This window comes from Eulemur rufifrons, chromosome 6 (genome assembly GCF_041146395.1).
Source record: "Eulemur rufifrons isolate Redbay chromosome 6, OSU_ERuf_1, whole genome shotgun sequence".
In the NCBI taxonomy this organism is placed as follows: domain Eukaryota; kingdom Metazoa; phylum Chordata; class Mammalia; order Primates; family Lemuridae; genus Eulemur; species Eulemur rufifrons.
Genome location: NC_090988.1, coordinates 21,431,166 through 21,446,403, shown reverse-complemented (window position 1 = coordinate 21,446,403; position 15,238 = coordinate 21,431,166). Strand labels below are relative to the sequence as shown.

At 40.1% G+C, this 15,238-nt stretch overlaps 1 protein-coding gene across 3 annotated transcripts in view; it reads left to right on the top strand.

Moving 5' to 3' along the window:
* The window catches only part of TTC12 (tetratricopeptide repeat domain 12), a 48,415-nt gene that overhangs the window by 14,011 nt on the left and 19,166 nt on the right, over positions 1 to 15,238 (top strand). For all 3 annotated transcript variants that reach the window (XM_069468910.1, XM_069468907.1, XM_069468908.1), the window contains 4 exons: positions 976 to 1,035; positions 5,902 to 5,973; positions 14,031 to 14,091; positions 14,540 to 14,728. In XM_069468910.1, the coding sequence (XP_069325011.1) occupies positions 976 to 1,035; positions 5,902 to 5,973; positions 14,031 to 14,091; positions 14,540 to 14,728 (382 nt within the window). The remainder of the gene's footprint in view (positions 1 to 975; positions 1,036 to 5,901; positions 5,974 to 14,030; positions 14,092 to 14,539; positions 14,729 to 15,238) is intronic.

Here is a 15,238-nt window from a genome sequence, read left to right as displayed (position 1 = left end):
ATTCTTCGTTTTCTTATTGCTGAATAATTTTCCATTGTATGGATATACCACATTTTCTCCATTCATCAGTTGATGGACATTTGGATTGTGTCTGCTTCTTAACTGTTAATATTATGAGTAATTCTACTATGAACATTCATGTACAAGTCTTTTATGTTAATGGTCTTCTTGGGTATAAATCTAGGAATAGAATTGCTGGATCATACGGTAACTCTATATTTTACCTTTTAAAGAACTGCCAGACTGTCTTCCAAAGGGGCTGCACCATTTTACGTTCCTGTCAGCAGTGTATAGGGGTTCCAGCTTTTCCACATCCTTTCCAGCACTTGTTTATTATCTGTCTTTTTTATTCTCTTTGTCATCTGGTGTCTGGTGCCGTTGGGAGACTCCAGAAGGGAGGTCGTCCTTTGTAGACATGGTTAATGTGTTGGGTGTTTTCTCCAGATCCCTGTCTGCCCTGCTTTGTGTCCTGGGGGTGACCTGTGTAGACTGGCTCCTTGGCTTCCTAGTCATGTAGCTTCCATTCGCATTCAGCCCATGAAGTCAGAGGGAAGGAGGGTGGTACGATTAGGGTATTTATTCTCCCTGCTTTTGGCTCTGGTGACGGTCTCAGCTCACATCAGGCAGTTCTTTTCACATATTAATCTCTCCCATTTTGTTCATTGCTTCCTCCTTCCGCCCCTTAAGTTGTAGTCATGGTAATTGCCATACACTGTTGCTAGCCCTGGGATTCTGTAACATCCCTTGTCGATTTCCCTAAGCCCCACCCTTGCCTTGCAAAATAGTCCCTGTACTAAACCCTCCTCAGTTGCCCAGTGTGAGTGTGCCATTGTTCCTTGCCAGGATCATGACCCATCTAGGTAGGGACCAGGTACTCATCATCACCATTCTGCTGTTCAACTGCTCTTTCTGTGTAGACTGAAGACTGCCTGATGCAGAGCTGTGTATGAACATCAGCTATTTGTGTCATTACAGGCTTATATAAAACTCGAGGACTACGAGAAAGCACTGGTGGATTGTGAGTGGGCTCTGAAGGTAAGAGAATATTTCCGTTCCCATCATGTTGGGCTTGCTTGAGTCGGATGTCTTAGTCCTGCAGTAAACACAAGGCAGCTGCCAGTGTATCGTGGTAGAAAAGGGTATAGGGTCTGTAGTCAGAGCCTCAGTTTCCTCATCTGTAAGATGGGATAGAATACAATTGCTGTGAGGGTCATGATAATGCACATAAAGTGCCTAGCTCATAGTAAGTACCCCCAAGAAGCTGCTGTTATTATTGGTCTTTCAAGGTCTTATGTTGAAACAGCACATTCTTCGCTGTTGTGTTATCAGATGCTTTGCTCTGTGTAGAACTGCCTCCTCCATTCTAGAGCCAGCCACGGGAGCTTCTGTCTGTAAATGTTGACATTCTTCCTCATCGGTTTCTGGTTTTTTCCTTCAGCCCTAATATATTATAACATCCTCTGTTTGTAGAAGAATAATCAGAAGAAAGAATTCCTATTTTTCAACTTCAGTGAGGCCTCAGGCAGATAGCATAATACTGTGCACAGTATTTCTTCTGAAATCTACCAAAATAGTAACCAAAGATGCATATAAGTAAAAGAGAAATGGTGTGATCACTTCTTAGGAACATGATTTATTTCAGATGAGATGACTAGATATTTGAATAACCCTTAATCCACATTCCTCGGAGTTATTTCTCTGCCACAGGGAGCTTATAAATAACCTAAACTAGTGCCTCTCAGACTTCTGCACTGAAGTGCTACTAACAGCAGAGGAGAATGAGCGTGAGCCTCTCCAGAGTCTAGAGGCAGGATGCATGAAATTTCTTTTAAGACATGTATTTTATCTTAAAAATCCTTGTGAATTTTGCATGGCACTTCATAAGATTTATCTGTTTTAATATAACAATGTTATTTTTTAAAACTTCGAATCCAGTAAAATTGAAGTACAAGGAGAATGTGCCTTTGGCTTCCATTCTTGGCTGTGCACACCTCTCCTAGCCTACTGAGCATAGCCCCAAGCAAGAGCACACTTCAACAGCAACATGCTGGCCATGTCTACCTGTTTATTTTTTATTGAGAGGGTAAGCAAGGGAAACAGAGATGAATTAGAAAGTCACCTTTGCTTTATAATGGTTGCCAAAACACCAGGGATCCTCCAAAGCTGACATCCGGGGTGTCTGATTTCTTTATCTCTTAGAAGATACAGTGTGTGACAAACCTTTTCCCATTGCATTGGTGTGGTCTTTCAGTTCTAAGAGTTGCCCAAAGCTAATGACATCAAGCTCCTCACAGCCCAGCAGAGATCCACTAAGCTGCCTTGTCACCTTGTTTGATCATTATTACTTTGTCTACCACCATTCTGCAAGAGCAGAGAGAGGCAAGGATGTTTTTCTTGGTTGTTCCAATAATAACAGCAAAAACCACCATTTGCTACATGCTCACAATATTCTATTCTAACAGTGTTTAACATCACTATTTTCTTGGTTGTTCTGAGAAGGAAACTGAGCCTTAGTAACTTGCACAGGATCATGAAGCTAATGTCAGTGTAACTGCAAGCCCATACTTTTAACCATCTACTGTAAAGGGCTGTCCACTGAAACCTCAAACCCCATCGTCCCTGGGCGTGGGTCTCATTCCCTTCTGTGGAAGAAACAAGATCTTGCAGGGTCTCCAAGAATAAATTTTCTCATCTGAAAAAGACCAAAGAGATAGACACCCCATCATGCTGATTTGGAATAACACACTGGCGTTCCCAAATGTTAATTGAAGCACAATGTAATTAACGGTGAAACCGAGGCAAAGCAGGCCCAAAGGAGCTGACATTAAAAAACGCCGACACTCGGCAGCCAGTCTTGTTAAATGCCCAGCGAGGCTCCCAGTTGAAGAGGTTTGGGTAAACACTTGGATAGACAGGGAAAAAAATGTACAAACAGTTCTAAAAACTAATATGGTTTGTTCTATGTTGCAGCCGTGAATTAAAAGAAAAAGTTTCACTCTCTTTAAAAGTAACATATCAATAGTGAATGTCACTGGCACTTCATTATTAATAGTATTAGTACTTTCGTGCCAATTTAATATTTTTGACACTTTTAAATTGGTAGAGACAAGCTCATGTGATATTTCAAGACTGATGTTCCTTGTCAAGGAAGATAAGGCGGACAAGCTGGTTTCAATTAGGATTAGAATCATTTCTTTCTTGGCAGAACACTTCCTGCATGGGGAGATAGGTCTTCGTCTGAAGTCAGGATTCCTTTAAAGGGAACCTGGGCTTCACCTGAGAAAGTCCTAGTGAGGGTTGACACATGATCAAAGGAGAAGGGGCCCGTTAGTGAGAAATTCATTCGAGACCCTTTGCGTCATTCTGAGGAAGGCGAAGTCACAGCCAAACCCACTTCACGATGACACACAGTTGGCCATGGACAAGGCTTGAATGCTTAGGGCTCGGTTTCTCCCCTGTTGTAACTCCGGTGCTCTGCCGGTGACTATGTTGTGAATATTTGGCTTCAGGAGCTGTAGCACTAGTGTTTCCTCTTTTCCCTTTGACCGTTCCTCTCCTGCTTCCTTAATTCCAGCCTTTGTGAATTCACCAGGGTTCACTCCTCTGCTCCCCGCCTCTCTCCTCCCTGCAGTTGCTCTCTCAGAGCTCTGGGCTCCTCGTGGTTCACCTCTCATCTCTGCACAGGGCTCTCAGGCTGCTGCCCCAGTCTCCCCCTCCCCGGCTCCAAGGCTGCATCCCAGCTGCCCCCTGCAGGTGCCTTTTCACTGTCTTGGCATCATCTGGAACTTGTACGTCTAGAAGCCAACTGTTCATCTTCCCGCTCAGCCCTCCTTGCCCCTTACCCTGACTGACCTCTTTCTGTTAATGACACACCAGCCTTCCAGGCATCTAGATCTCCAGTTTTGACTCATCCCCTCCTTCCCTGCTATCATTTACAGCTAGTTGATGCTGGTCAGTTTTTTCTTTGACATAGCTCTGGTGTCTGCACTTCCTTTTACTCTTACTGTCACCAGGACTTCAGACATCTGCCTTTATTCTAAGTAGTCTCCTAGCTCCTCTCCCAGCCCTTCCTTCCTCTGGGCACATCTGCATGCTGCCTCCAGACCAGCTCACCTCCACGCTGCCATTAATGACTCACCCTCTGGCCTGGCATTCAAGGCCTCCATGTGGAGTCACTGTCTAGCTCACCACTTCCAGCCCAGTCTTCCCTCCACCAGCACCTGCCCCTCCGTCCCGGCTGGACTGTCCACAGAAGCCCCGTCCTCTCCCGCCTTGCCCAGCACATTCCTCCATCCCCCTTTCTTTACCTCTCCATGTCATTCAAGGTCTGGCTCACATCCCTCCTCCTTTGTGTCTCTTTAAGACTATGTCTCTTTAGTGTAGGTTTCCTTCCACTGAACTTTTTCAACAGCATTTTCTATAGCATCTATATACTTTTTTCTATAGCACCTTGATGATGGAGATTTGGTGTAATTGTTAAATGCTTGGGCCCTGGAATTAAATGGCCAGATTTCAAATTCCAGTTCTTCCACTTATTACCTGTGTGGCCTCGAACCTCTCAAACTCCTACTTTCCTTATCTGTAAAATGGGGACAATAATTGTGTCTACATCACAGAGCTGTAGTAAGACTTCTGTGAGATCGTTCACATGGACCATCGAGCTCAGCGCCTAGTGCATCGTACTGGCTGAACAGTCACGCACTCTTCTTCTTAGCACTGCCATTCGCTTTGTACTGAGTCAGGAAATGATATGCACGAAAATCCATCTATAGAGGGTTCTCCGACAGTTATTGATCTCTCTTTTATTAGTTTTCAGCTTTTCTTTACATTTTCTCTTTTGCTCTGAAATGGATTGCTGCTGTTGTAACTGCAGCACCAACAGCTAATAACATATTGCCCAGCACTGTGCTAAGTGTTTTACGTGATTTCTTCCTCACTACAACCTGAGAGGGAGAGAGAGTATTATTGTCTTTACTTTCCAGGTGAGGAAAATGAGTGTCAGAAGGGATACGTGGCCTGGCCAATGCCCACGTCTTCTGAGTGGCAGAGCAAGAATCCGCCCAGGTCATCTTAGTCTACTGAGTTGAACTCGTAACCTCTTCAGATCTAAACTCTTGAAGGGCATCTTACTCACCAAAATACCCTGAACATAAAAGGGGTTCAATAAATGTCCATTTTAGATGTTTCCAATTTTAGTTTATGTCTCTATGCTAAATCATTCCCTGTGAAGTTATAATAATTAGAGACAGGGCCCCCTGTGTACATGGTCTAGTCTCGGCTATAGTTTCAATCCTTTTGAAGGGGGCATTCTTCTTGATCTTAAGTGATATTAATATAAGTCCCCAGTATACATGTGTGGTTTATGTAAGGGGAGGAACTTCCCAGGGCCACTAAGATATAATGGAAACCTCACCTGTTTTGCGAGAGTAAATTCTCCCTTCTAATAAACCAGTGATTCTTTAACTTGGCTGCACATTTTTGTCACCTGGAGAACTTAAAAAATTATTGATGCCTGGGCCCTACCCCAGAGTATAATTTAATTGGTGTGGGGTGCTTTCTGGCTGGCAGGATGTTAAAAAGCATCCTAGGTGATTCTAATGTCCAGCCAGTGTTAAGAGCTCTTCTAAACTGAGGGTTTCTGGTTTGCTTCCTGATTGAGTCTTATTAAATGGATGTGAAAACTGGCAGTATCATTAACTTGATAGAGAGCTTACTGGTACCTCCAGGCTCCTTGCAGGGATCAATTAGTTTAGTCACAGATGCACAGAAAAGTTTTAATTGTCAACTCTGGTAGCTGTCCTGAGAACCAAGGCTCTGCCTTAACTCTGTTAGCTAGATTAGGGGAGTAGCTAATGACTTCTGGCCTTTGAAATATGTGATCAATCATTCTCTTTTATGCAGTGTGATGAGAAATGCACAAAAGCATATTTCCACATGGGAAAAGCCCACCTGGCCCTGAAGAACTACAGCATGGTAAGTTTTTAGAAGAATGTAAGTGACATGTTTGATCACAGAGTGATGCTCCCATTTGTCCCAGAGGAGAACCATGATTCTCCAAGTTGATTAGGTATTAATCCACCTTTCAGTATTTTCCAAGGTAAATCTCAAGATCTTAGAGTTGGGAAGGATGTTGGGTATCGGTTAGTACAACTCCACCAGCTGTACAACTCCACCAACTCCACATCCTGTGCCAGTGTTTGCTCAACCTCTGGAGAGAAAAGGCATAAGCAAAAAGAAAAAATGAAATTCACTGTAATCTTATCACCCAAAAGTAACTCTGTGTGTGTGTGTGTGTGTGTGTGTGTGTGTATTATATGTGTATAGCTATTCTATATTGTTAATACCAGTTATTGAGATATAATTCACATACCATAGAATTCATTTGTAGAAAGTACATGATTCAGTGTTTTTTGCTTACATGTAGATCTCTGATCCACGTTTAGTTAATTTTTGCATGTGGGGTGTGGTAGGGGTTCAAATTCATTCCTTTGCATGTGGATATCCAGTTGTCCCAGTACCACTTGTTGAAGAGGCTATTCTTTCCCTCATTGAATGATTTCGGCACCCTCGTAAAAGATCAGTTGACCATAAATATATGGGTTTATTTCTGGACTTTCAATTTTATTGCATTGATCCACATCTGTCCTTGTGCTAGTATCACACTGTCTTGATTTTTGTAGCTTTGTAATAAGTTTTGAAATTAAGAAATGTGTGTCCTCCAACTGTGTTCCTCTTCTTTTTCACAGTTATTTTAGCTATTCTGGTTCTCTCAGATTTCCATATGAACTTTCAATCATCTTGTCAATTTCTGCAGAGAAGCCAGATGGAATTGTGATGGGTATTATATGAATTTTTAGATCAATTTGGGAAGTATTATCATCTGAGCAATATTAAGTCTTCCAATCCATAAACATGGGATATCTTTCCATTTATAAGTTATTTTAAAAATAAATTGCCTCGTATTGTACATTTTTAAAATTTTTTTTTCATTGTTGGATTTTAGTTATAAAAGTAATACAGGATTATTGTAATAAGATCAAATAAAAAAATGTGAATAAAGAAAATGTTAATCTTTCTTTACCATATTTTATTTGCTTATTCAATTAATTCATTAAGAGGTATTTATTATGTGCTTTCTATGTATCAGCCACTATCAATACAGGCAATAATAATACAGCAATGAACAAGACAAATTCCTTGACTTCATGGAACTCACATTCTTAAGGTGGGGGTGGACAAGAGACATAAAACAAATAAGTAGATATAATCTGTTAGGGTGTAGTATGTTAGGTGGTGATAAGTGTTATTAAGAAAAATGAATCAGGAAGTAGTGAAAGGTGAGATTGGTTTTATATAGGGTGGTCAGGGAAGGCCTCTCTGAAAGAAGGGAGGGAGTGAAGTGAGCAAACCATGTGGATATACAAGGGAGGAGCATTCCATGTAGAGGGATAACTAGGATGCAGCCAGCAATGGGAGAGTGATGAGATGAGGTCACAGGGGTGATGGTGGCAAGGAGAGGGCTGATTCCATAAGGCCTTACAAGCTTTTTGGAGGACCTTGGTTTTTTATTTTCAGTGTTCTGTAAGCTATTGGGGATTTTAAACAAAGGAATGACATGATCTGATGTATATTTTAAAGGATCACTCTGACTGCTACATTGAGAATGTTTCTGCATGGCAAAATAAGAACAGAGAAGCAGTTAGAAGGCTATTGCACTAAATAGCCAAGCAAGAGGTGACTATGACTTGGACTAGATTGGTGTTGGTGGAGGTGGTAAGAAGTGATGGAATTCTGGATACATAGTGATGGTGAAACCAACAAAAATTGCTGATAGATTAGATCTGGGGTTGAAGAGAAGTTGGATACAGGGTTGTTCGTTTGGTGTATATACTTCTGTTTCTGTGATACTGTCCTCTGCTTTAATGTGTTGTTTTTTTTCTCCAAATGATTTCTTAATCTAGTATTCTAGACAAAACTTGAGCCTTCAAGATGTCTCAGAACTCTCTTCTTATGTGCTTTTTCCCTCAGTGACTGGTTGGATTATACTCTAGGCAATTCTTATATCCCTGTAGAAAATACTTCCCTAAACCCAGAAATCCCCTTGAACTAGAATCAATCCCCTTTCCCTTCCCTTCCCTTCCCTTCCCTGTACCCATTATGTAGGTTTTTGCCCATCCCCTCCCACACTTCCCTTCTGCTTTATTTCTGTAGAGTTTTACTTCCCTTTATACACATGTGTGCTGATTAGTTCAAATTTAACAGTGAGTACATGTGGTGTTTCTTATTCCATTCTTTAGATATTTCACTTAAGATAATGGTCTTCAGTTCCATCAAAATTGTTGCAAAAGTCATTAAGCCATCCTTTTTCATGGCTGAGTAGTATTCCACGGTATACATATACTGCATTTTGTTAATCCACTCATGAATTGATGGGCATTTGGGTTGATTCCACATCTTTGCAATTGTGAATTGTGCTGCAATAAACATTTGAGTACAGGTTGTCTTTTTGATAAAATGACTTCTTTTCCTTTGGGTAAATACCCAGTGGTGGGATTGCTGGATCAAATGGTAGGTCTACTTATAATTCTTTGAGGGATCTCTATCCTGTTTTCCATAGATGTTGTACTAATTTTCAGTCCCACCAACAGTGTATAAGTGTTCCTTGCTTTCTGCAACCACACCAGCATCTGTTGTTTTTGGACTTTTTAATAAAAGCCATTCTAATTGGGATAAGGTGATAGCTCATTTGATTTATATTTCCCTGATAATTAGTGATATTGAGCATTTTTTCATATATTTACTGGCCATTTGTCTTGTTTTGAAAAGTTTCTGTTCATGTCTTTTGCTCACTTTTTAGTGGGTTGTTTGTTTTTTTTTTTTTTCTTGCTGATTTGCTTGAGTTCTTTGCAGATTCTGGTTATTAGCCATTTGTCAGATGGGTAGCTTCTGAATATTTTCTCCCATTCTATAGATTGTCATTTGCTCCATTGATTAGTTCCTTAGCTGTACAGAAGCTTTTTAATTGAATCATGTCCCATTTATTAATTTTTGTTATTGCTGTGATTACCATTGGGGTCTTCTTCATAAATTTTGTGCCTACGCCAATATCTAGAAGAGATTTCCAGCATTTTTCTTCTAGAATTCTTATGATTTCATGCCTTACATTTAAGTCTTTTATCCATTTTGAACTAATTTTTGTGAGTGGTGAGAGACGTGGATCCTGTTTCATTCTTCTGCATGGGGCTATTCAATTTTCCCACCACCATTTATTGAATAGGGCTTCTTTTCCCCAATGTATATTGTTGTCTGCTTTGTCAAAGATCAGTTGGATGTATGTGAATGGTTTTACATATGGATTCTCTGTTCTGTTCCATTGGTGTATGTCTCTATTTTTGTGCTGATACCATGCTGTTTTCATTACTATAGTCTTCTAGTACAGTTTGGAGTCTGGTAATGTGATGCCTCCAGATTTGTTCTTTTTGTTAAGATTGCTTTGACTATTCAGGCTCTTTTCTGGTTCCAAATGAAGCATAGAATTATTTTTTCTAGCTCTGTGAAACATGACTTTGGTATTTTGATGGGGATTGCATTGAATCTGTAAATCACTTTGGGTAGTATGGACATTTTAACAATGTTGATTCTACTGATCCATGAGCATGATATGTTTTCCCATTTGTTTGTGTTGTCTACAATTTCTTTCCTCAGTGTTTCATAGTTCTCTTTGTAAAGATCTTTCACCTCCTTGGTTAAGTATATTCCTAGGTATTTTATTTTATTTGTAGCTATTGTGAATGGTATTGAGTCTTTGATTTGACTCTCAGCTTGACTGTTATTGGTGTATAGGAATGCTACTGATTTGTGTACATTAATTTTGTAACCTGAGACTTTGCTTAATTTATTTATCAATTGCAGGAGCCTGTTGGTGGAGTCTTTGGAGTTTTCTAGGTATAAGATCACATTGTCAGCAAAAAGCAATTGTTTCACCTTTTCTTTCCCAATTTGGATACCCTTTATTTCTTTCTCTTGCCTCATTGCTCTTGCTAGGACTTCTAGCACTATGTTGAATAGAAGTAGTGACAGTGGGCACCTTGTCTTGTTCTGGTTCTTAGTGGGAATGCTTTCAACTTTTCTCCATTCAGTGTGATCTTGGCTGTGGGTTTGTCATATATGGCTTTTTTAGTCTTGAGGTATGTTCCCTCTATGGCCTAATTTGTTGAGGGTTTTTATCATGAAAGGATGCTGAATTTTGTCAAATGCTTTTTCTGCATTTATTCAGATGATCATATGGTCTTTGTTTTTGCTTCTGTTCATGTGGTAAATCACATTTATTGATTTATGTATGTTGAACCATATTTGCATCCCTGGGATAAAGCCCACTTGGTCATGCTGGATTATTATTTTTTTTTTTTTTTGATGTGTTGTTGAAATCAGTTTGCTAGTATTTTATTGAGGTTTCTCAAATCTATATTCATAAGGGATATTGGTCTGTAGTTTTCTTTTTTTGTTGTGTCCTTTCCTGGCTTTGGTATCAAGATGATACTGGCTTTGTAGGATGAGTTGGGGAGGAGTCCCTCCTTCTCGATGTTATGGAATAATTTCTGCAGTATTGGTACCAGCTCTTCTTTGTAGGTCTGGTAGAATTCAGCTGTGAATCCATCTGGTATGGGGTTTTATTTTGTTGGAAGATTTTTTATTACTACTCCAATCTCATTGCTTGTTATTGGTCTGTTCAGGTGTTCTATTTCTTCCTAATTAAGTCTTGGGAGATTGGATGTTTCCAGGAATTTGTTCATTTCCTCTACATTTTCGAGTTTATGTGCATAGAGATTTTCATAGTACTCACAGATGATGTATTTCTGTGATATCAATTATAATATCTCCTTTTTCATTTCTGATGGAGCTTATTTGGGTCCTTTCTATTCCTGGTTAATCTAGCAAGAGATCTATCAATTTTGTTTATCTTTTCAAAGAACTAACTTTTTGTTTCATTGATCCTTTGTATTGTTTTTTTGTTTTCCACTTCATTTAGTTCAGTTCTGATCTTATTTATTTCTTTTCTTTAGCTGGCTTTGGGTTTGGTTTATTCTTCCTTTTCTAGTTCCTTGAGATGCATCATTGCATTGTTAATTTGTGATTTTTCTGTCTTTTTGATGTAGGCCTTTAAGGCTATGAATTTTCCCCTTAGGACTACTTTTGCTGAATCCCATAGATTTTGGTAGTTTGTGTCCCCTTTGTCATTCATTTCAAGGAATCTTTTTGATTTCCATGTTAATGTCAATATTGACCCGATAATCATTCAGCAGTAGATTGTTTAATTTCTATGACTTTGTGTAGAATTGAGTGTTTCTCTTGGAATTGATTTCTAGTTTTATTCCACTTTGGTCTGAGAAAATACATGGTATGGTTTCTATTTTTTTGAATTTGTTGAAACATGTTTTGTGACCTAGGATATGATCAATCTTGGAGAATGTTGCATGTGCTGATGACAGGAGTATATATTTTGTAGTTTTGGGGTAAAATGTTCTGTAAATGTCTGTTAGGCCCATTTGTTCTAAAGTCCCATTTAAGTCCAGTGTTTCTTCATTTATTTTCTTCTTGGATAATTTGTCCAGTTCTGTCAGTGGGGTGTTGAATTTCCCTGCAGTTATGATGCTGCTGTTTATCTCTTTGCTTAGATATGGTAGGGTTTGCTTTATGAATCTGGATGCTCTTTTGTTGGGTGCATAAATATTTAGGATTGTTATGTCTTCTTGTTGAATTGCTCTCTTTCCCATTATATAATGACCATCTTTGTCTTTCTCTACTATTACTGATTTGAAGTCAGTTTTATCTGATATGAGAATGGCTATACCTGCTTTCTTTTGGTTTCCATTTGCATGAAATATTTTTTTCTATCCCTTCACCTTGAGTCTTTATGAATCCTTGTGGGTTAGATGTGTTTCCTGAAGACAGCAGATACTTGGGTTGTATTTTTTCATCTGTTTCGCCAGCCTGTGTCTTTTGAGTAGGGCATTCAGACCATTCACGTTGATGATAAAATTGATATGTAGGATACGGTTCTGTTCATCCTGTTGGGTAGTACTTTATGGCTTTGTTTTACCTTTTGTGCTATTGTTTTATATGAGCTCTGACCTTCAGCTTTTGGATAGTGGATGTCTATTGTGCTGATCCATGTATAATGCAGTTCTGAGTATTTTCTGTAGGGCAGGTCTGGTTTTGACAAATTCCCTCAGTGCTTGCTTGTCTGGAAAAGTATTTCTCCTTCATATATGAAACTTAGTTTTGCAGGATACAAAATTCTGGGCTGGCAGTTGTTCTGTTTATGAAGATTGAAGTAGGGGCCCCAATCCCTTCTGGCTTGTAAGGTCTCAGTTGAGAAGTCTGCAGTTAGCCTGATGGGTTTTCTTTTGTAAGTTGATGCTTTCACCTTATGGCTCACAGGAGTTCCTCCTTCATGTTGACTTTGGAAAGTCTGATGACTATGTGCCTTGGTGATTGTGTCTTTGCAGTGAATCTCCCAGGTGTTCTTTGGGCTTCTTGTGCCTGGGTGTCTAAATCTCTAGCAAGACCAGGGACGTTTTCTTCAGTTATTCTCTCAGATAGGTTTTCCAACCCTTGTGCATTTTCTTCTTCATTCTCAGGGATGCCTATGATTCTTATATTTGGCCATTTTACATAATCCTGTATTTCTTGTAGGCTTTGTTCATTCCTCTTAATTCTCTATGCTTTATTTTTGACTGACTTAATTCGCAAGAGTTGTCTTCAGGCTCTGAGATTCTTTCTTTGGCCTGGTCTAGTCTATTCTTAAAATTTTCCACTGTGTTTTGTATTTCCTTAAATTAATTTTTCATTTTCAGGATTTCTATTTCTTTTTTTAATATGTCGATCTCTTTTGTGAATTTTTCATTCATTTCCTGAATTGTTTTTCTGGTTTCTTTGAGTTGGTTTTCCATTTTCTCTTGTATTTCATTGAGCTTTCTTACAATCCATATTTGGAATTCTTTATCTGTCATTTCAATATTTTCATTTTGGCTGATATTCATTGCTAGAGAGCTGGTATTCCCTTTTGGGGGTATCCTTTTGCTCTGAATTTTCATACTTCCAGAGTTCTTTCACTGATTCCTTCTCATCTGTGGCAGCTGTCACTTCTTATTTTGGGATTTTCTTTTGTTTAGATGTGGCTCCCCCCACACTTGTAAAGTTGTAGCATATGTTGGGTAAGAACCTTTGGCTTTGCTTGTGGGTGCTTTCATGGTGGTCTAGGTTCTGGATGGATGCCTTGACATCTTTAGTGTGACGGTTTTCTCCTTTGCTAGTTGTATGTAGGCTGTAATAGTAGAGAGCTACGTGTGTGGGCAGATTCTCTGTCTCTCTTTGATGAGCGAGGATGGAGGTCTTTGAGATCCTTTCTCTTTCCCCAGCCCTGTGGTCTTTTTAACCAGAATCTTTCTTTTTTTCAGAAACTTTCTACCTAAACAATTTCCTCAATGAGAGCTCCTCACTCCCCAGTTTTCTAGCTGACTCTTATGTCTCCAAGAAGTGGACTCCTTACCAGCTCTCTTTGTGGCCTGAATGTATTACTTGGCAGTTCTCTTTTCCTATTCCTGAGTCTCTGTCAACACTGTCTCTAGCTTCATTTATTTCCTAACTCCCTATGGGCATATTGGAGAGGTAGCCTCCTGTTCTCTCTTAGTGCAAATATCATATCTCACTTTTGCATTTACCTTATGATTATTCCTATGCCAGATGGACATGATCCACAAGAATTTAGGACTAGGTATTTTTTATCATGGGCTGTATCTGGCAACACTTTTTTAAAATGAGTTTTGAAATTATACTGTTGCTCCATAGAACTAGAGAAGCCTAAACAAAATGTCAACGGCACACCATGTTCCCACGCCTGTCTGCACTGGGAGCAGGAGGAGGCTGGGAGAAAATAATGAAGGAACCAAGCCACATGATGTCCAGTGTTTTTCTTGGAATCACTTTTACCCCCTAACCACTCTCAAGGTCTTGTTTCTTTTTTCCAGTCTAGAGAGTGTTATAAGAAGATCTTAGAAATAAACCCCATGCTGCAAACACAGGTGAAAGGTGAGAATGTTCTTGCTGATGTCCTTCATTTGAATTTCATCTCCCTTTGTGCACCTGCCTCAGGGTACCTTCCGTACCTTCTCTGCCCTTGGCCACGAGGCAACAGCCTTGCCTTCCCTGCACAGCCTGATCCTCCGTGTTAACCTGCGCTGCTCCTCTGCCCTCCGCTCTCCCCCTCAAATCCTTGCCTTCCTCCTCCTCTATGCTGTCCTCGCTTACAGCCTTCTAGACTGCCTTGCATCCCCACGATGGTTTAAGATTCTGGTTATAGAATTTACACTGCTTCTAAAATTTTCCTTGCTGAAGAAGGGTTTGAATTATTTGAATGTTTTATGTTTCTCAATCTCCCATCCTCAAGAAAAAGGAAAAAAAAAAGAGTTGCTTTTTGTGTGGTATTGTTGATTGTCAGGATTTTGTTTTGTTTTGGTTTTTTCTTATGTTTTGCTAGATTACCTGAATCAAGTAGATCTTCGGGAGAAAGCAGACCTTCAAGAGAAGGAAGCCCATGAACTGCTGGATTCCGGAGAGAACACAGCCGTGACGACCAAGAATCTGCTGGAGACCCTTTCTAAGCCTGACCAGATCCCCCTGTTCTATGCTGGGGGCATCGAGATCCTGACTGAGATGATGAAGGACTGTAAGCCAGGGATGTGTGTGACCTCATGAGTATTGTCAGTGTCAAGGGACAGGGCTTAGAGGTCTGCCTTCCTGAGGCAAAGGATCCCTCCATCCTTTGACAAATATTGATTGAAAATCTACTGTATTGTAGGTGCATAAGAAATATGTCCCCACCCCTGCTCTGTCTCTCTTCAGAGCATGCATGTGTGTTGAACACACACACCCAACACAGCTTGTACACACAGCACACACTCCACATATACTTAGATTACATGCACCACACACGTGCACACACATGCACACAGCATTCACTCACTTGACATGTACTTCTGCTACACACACAGCACACACTCACCCCATAAATACTTGTGCCAGTATACAGTATCCTACATACACTCTGCCCTCACACTTTCTTCACACACCCACGCCCATATATACCCCAAACATCCCACACTACGCCACACACCTTCCCCCCACTGTGGAAGAATGGAAGGCAGAAATTTGTAGGATAAACACCACGGTTCACCCC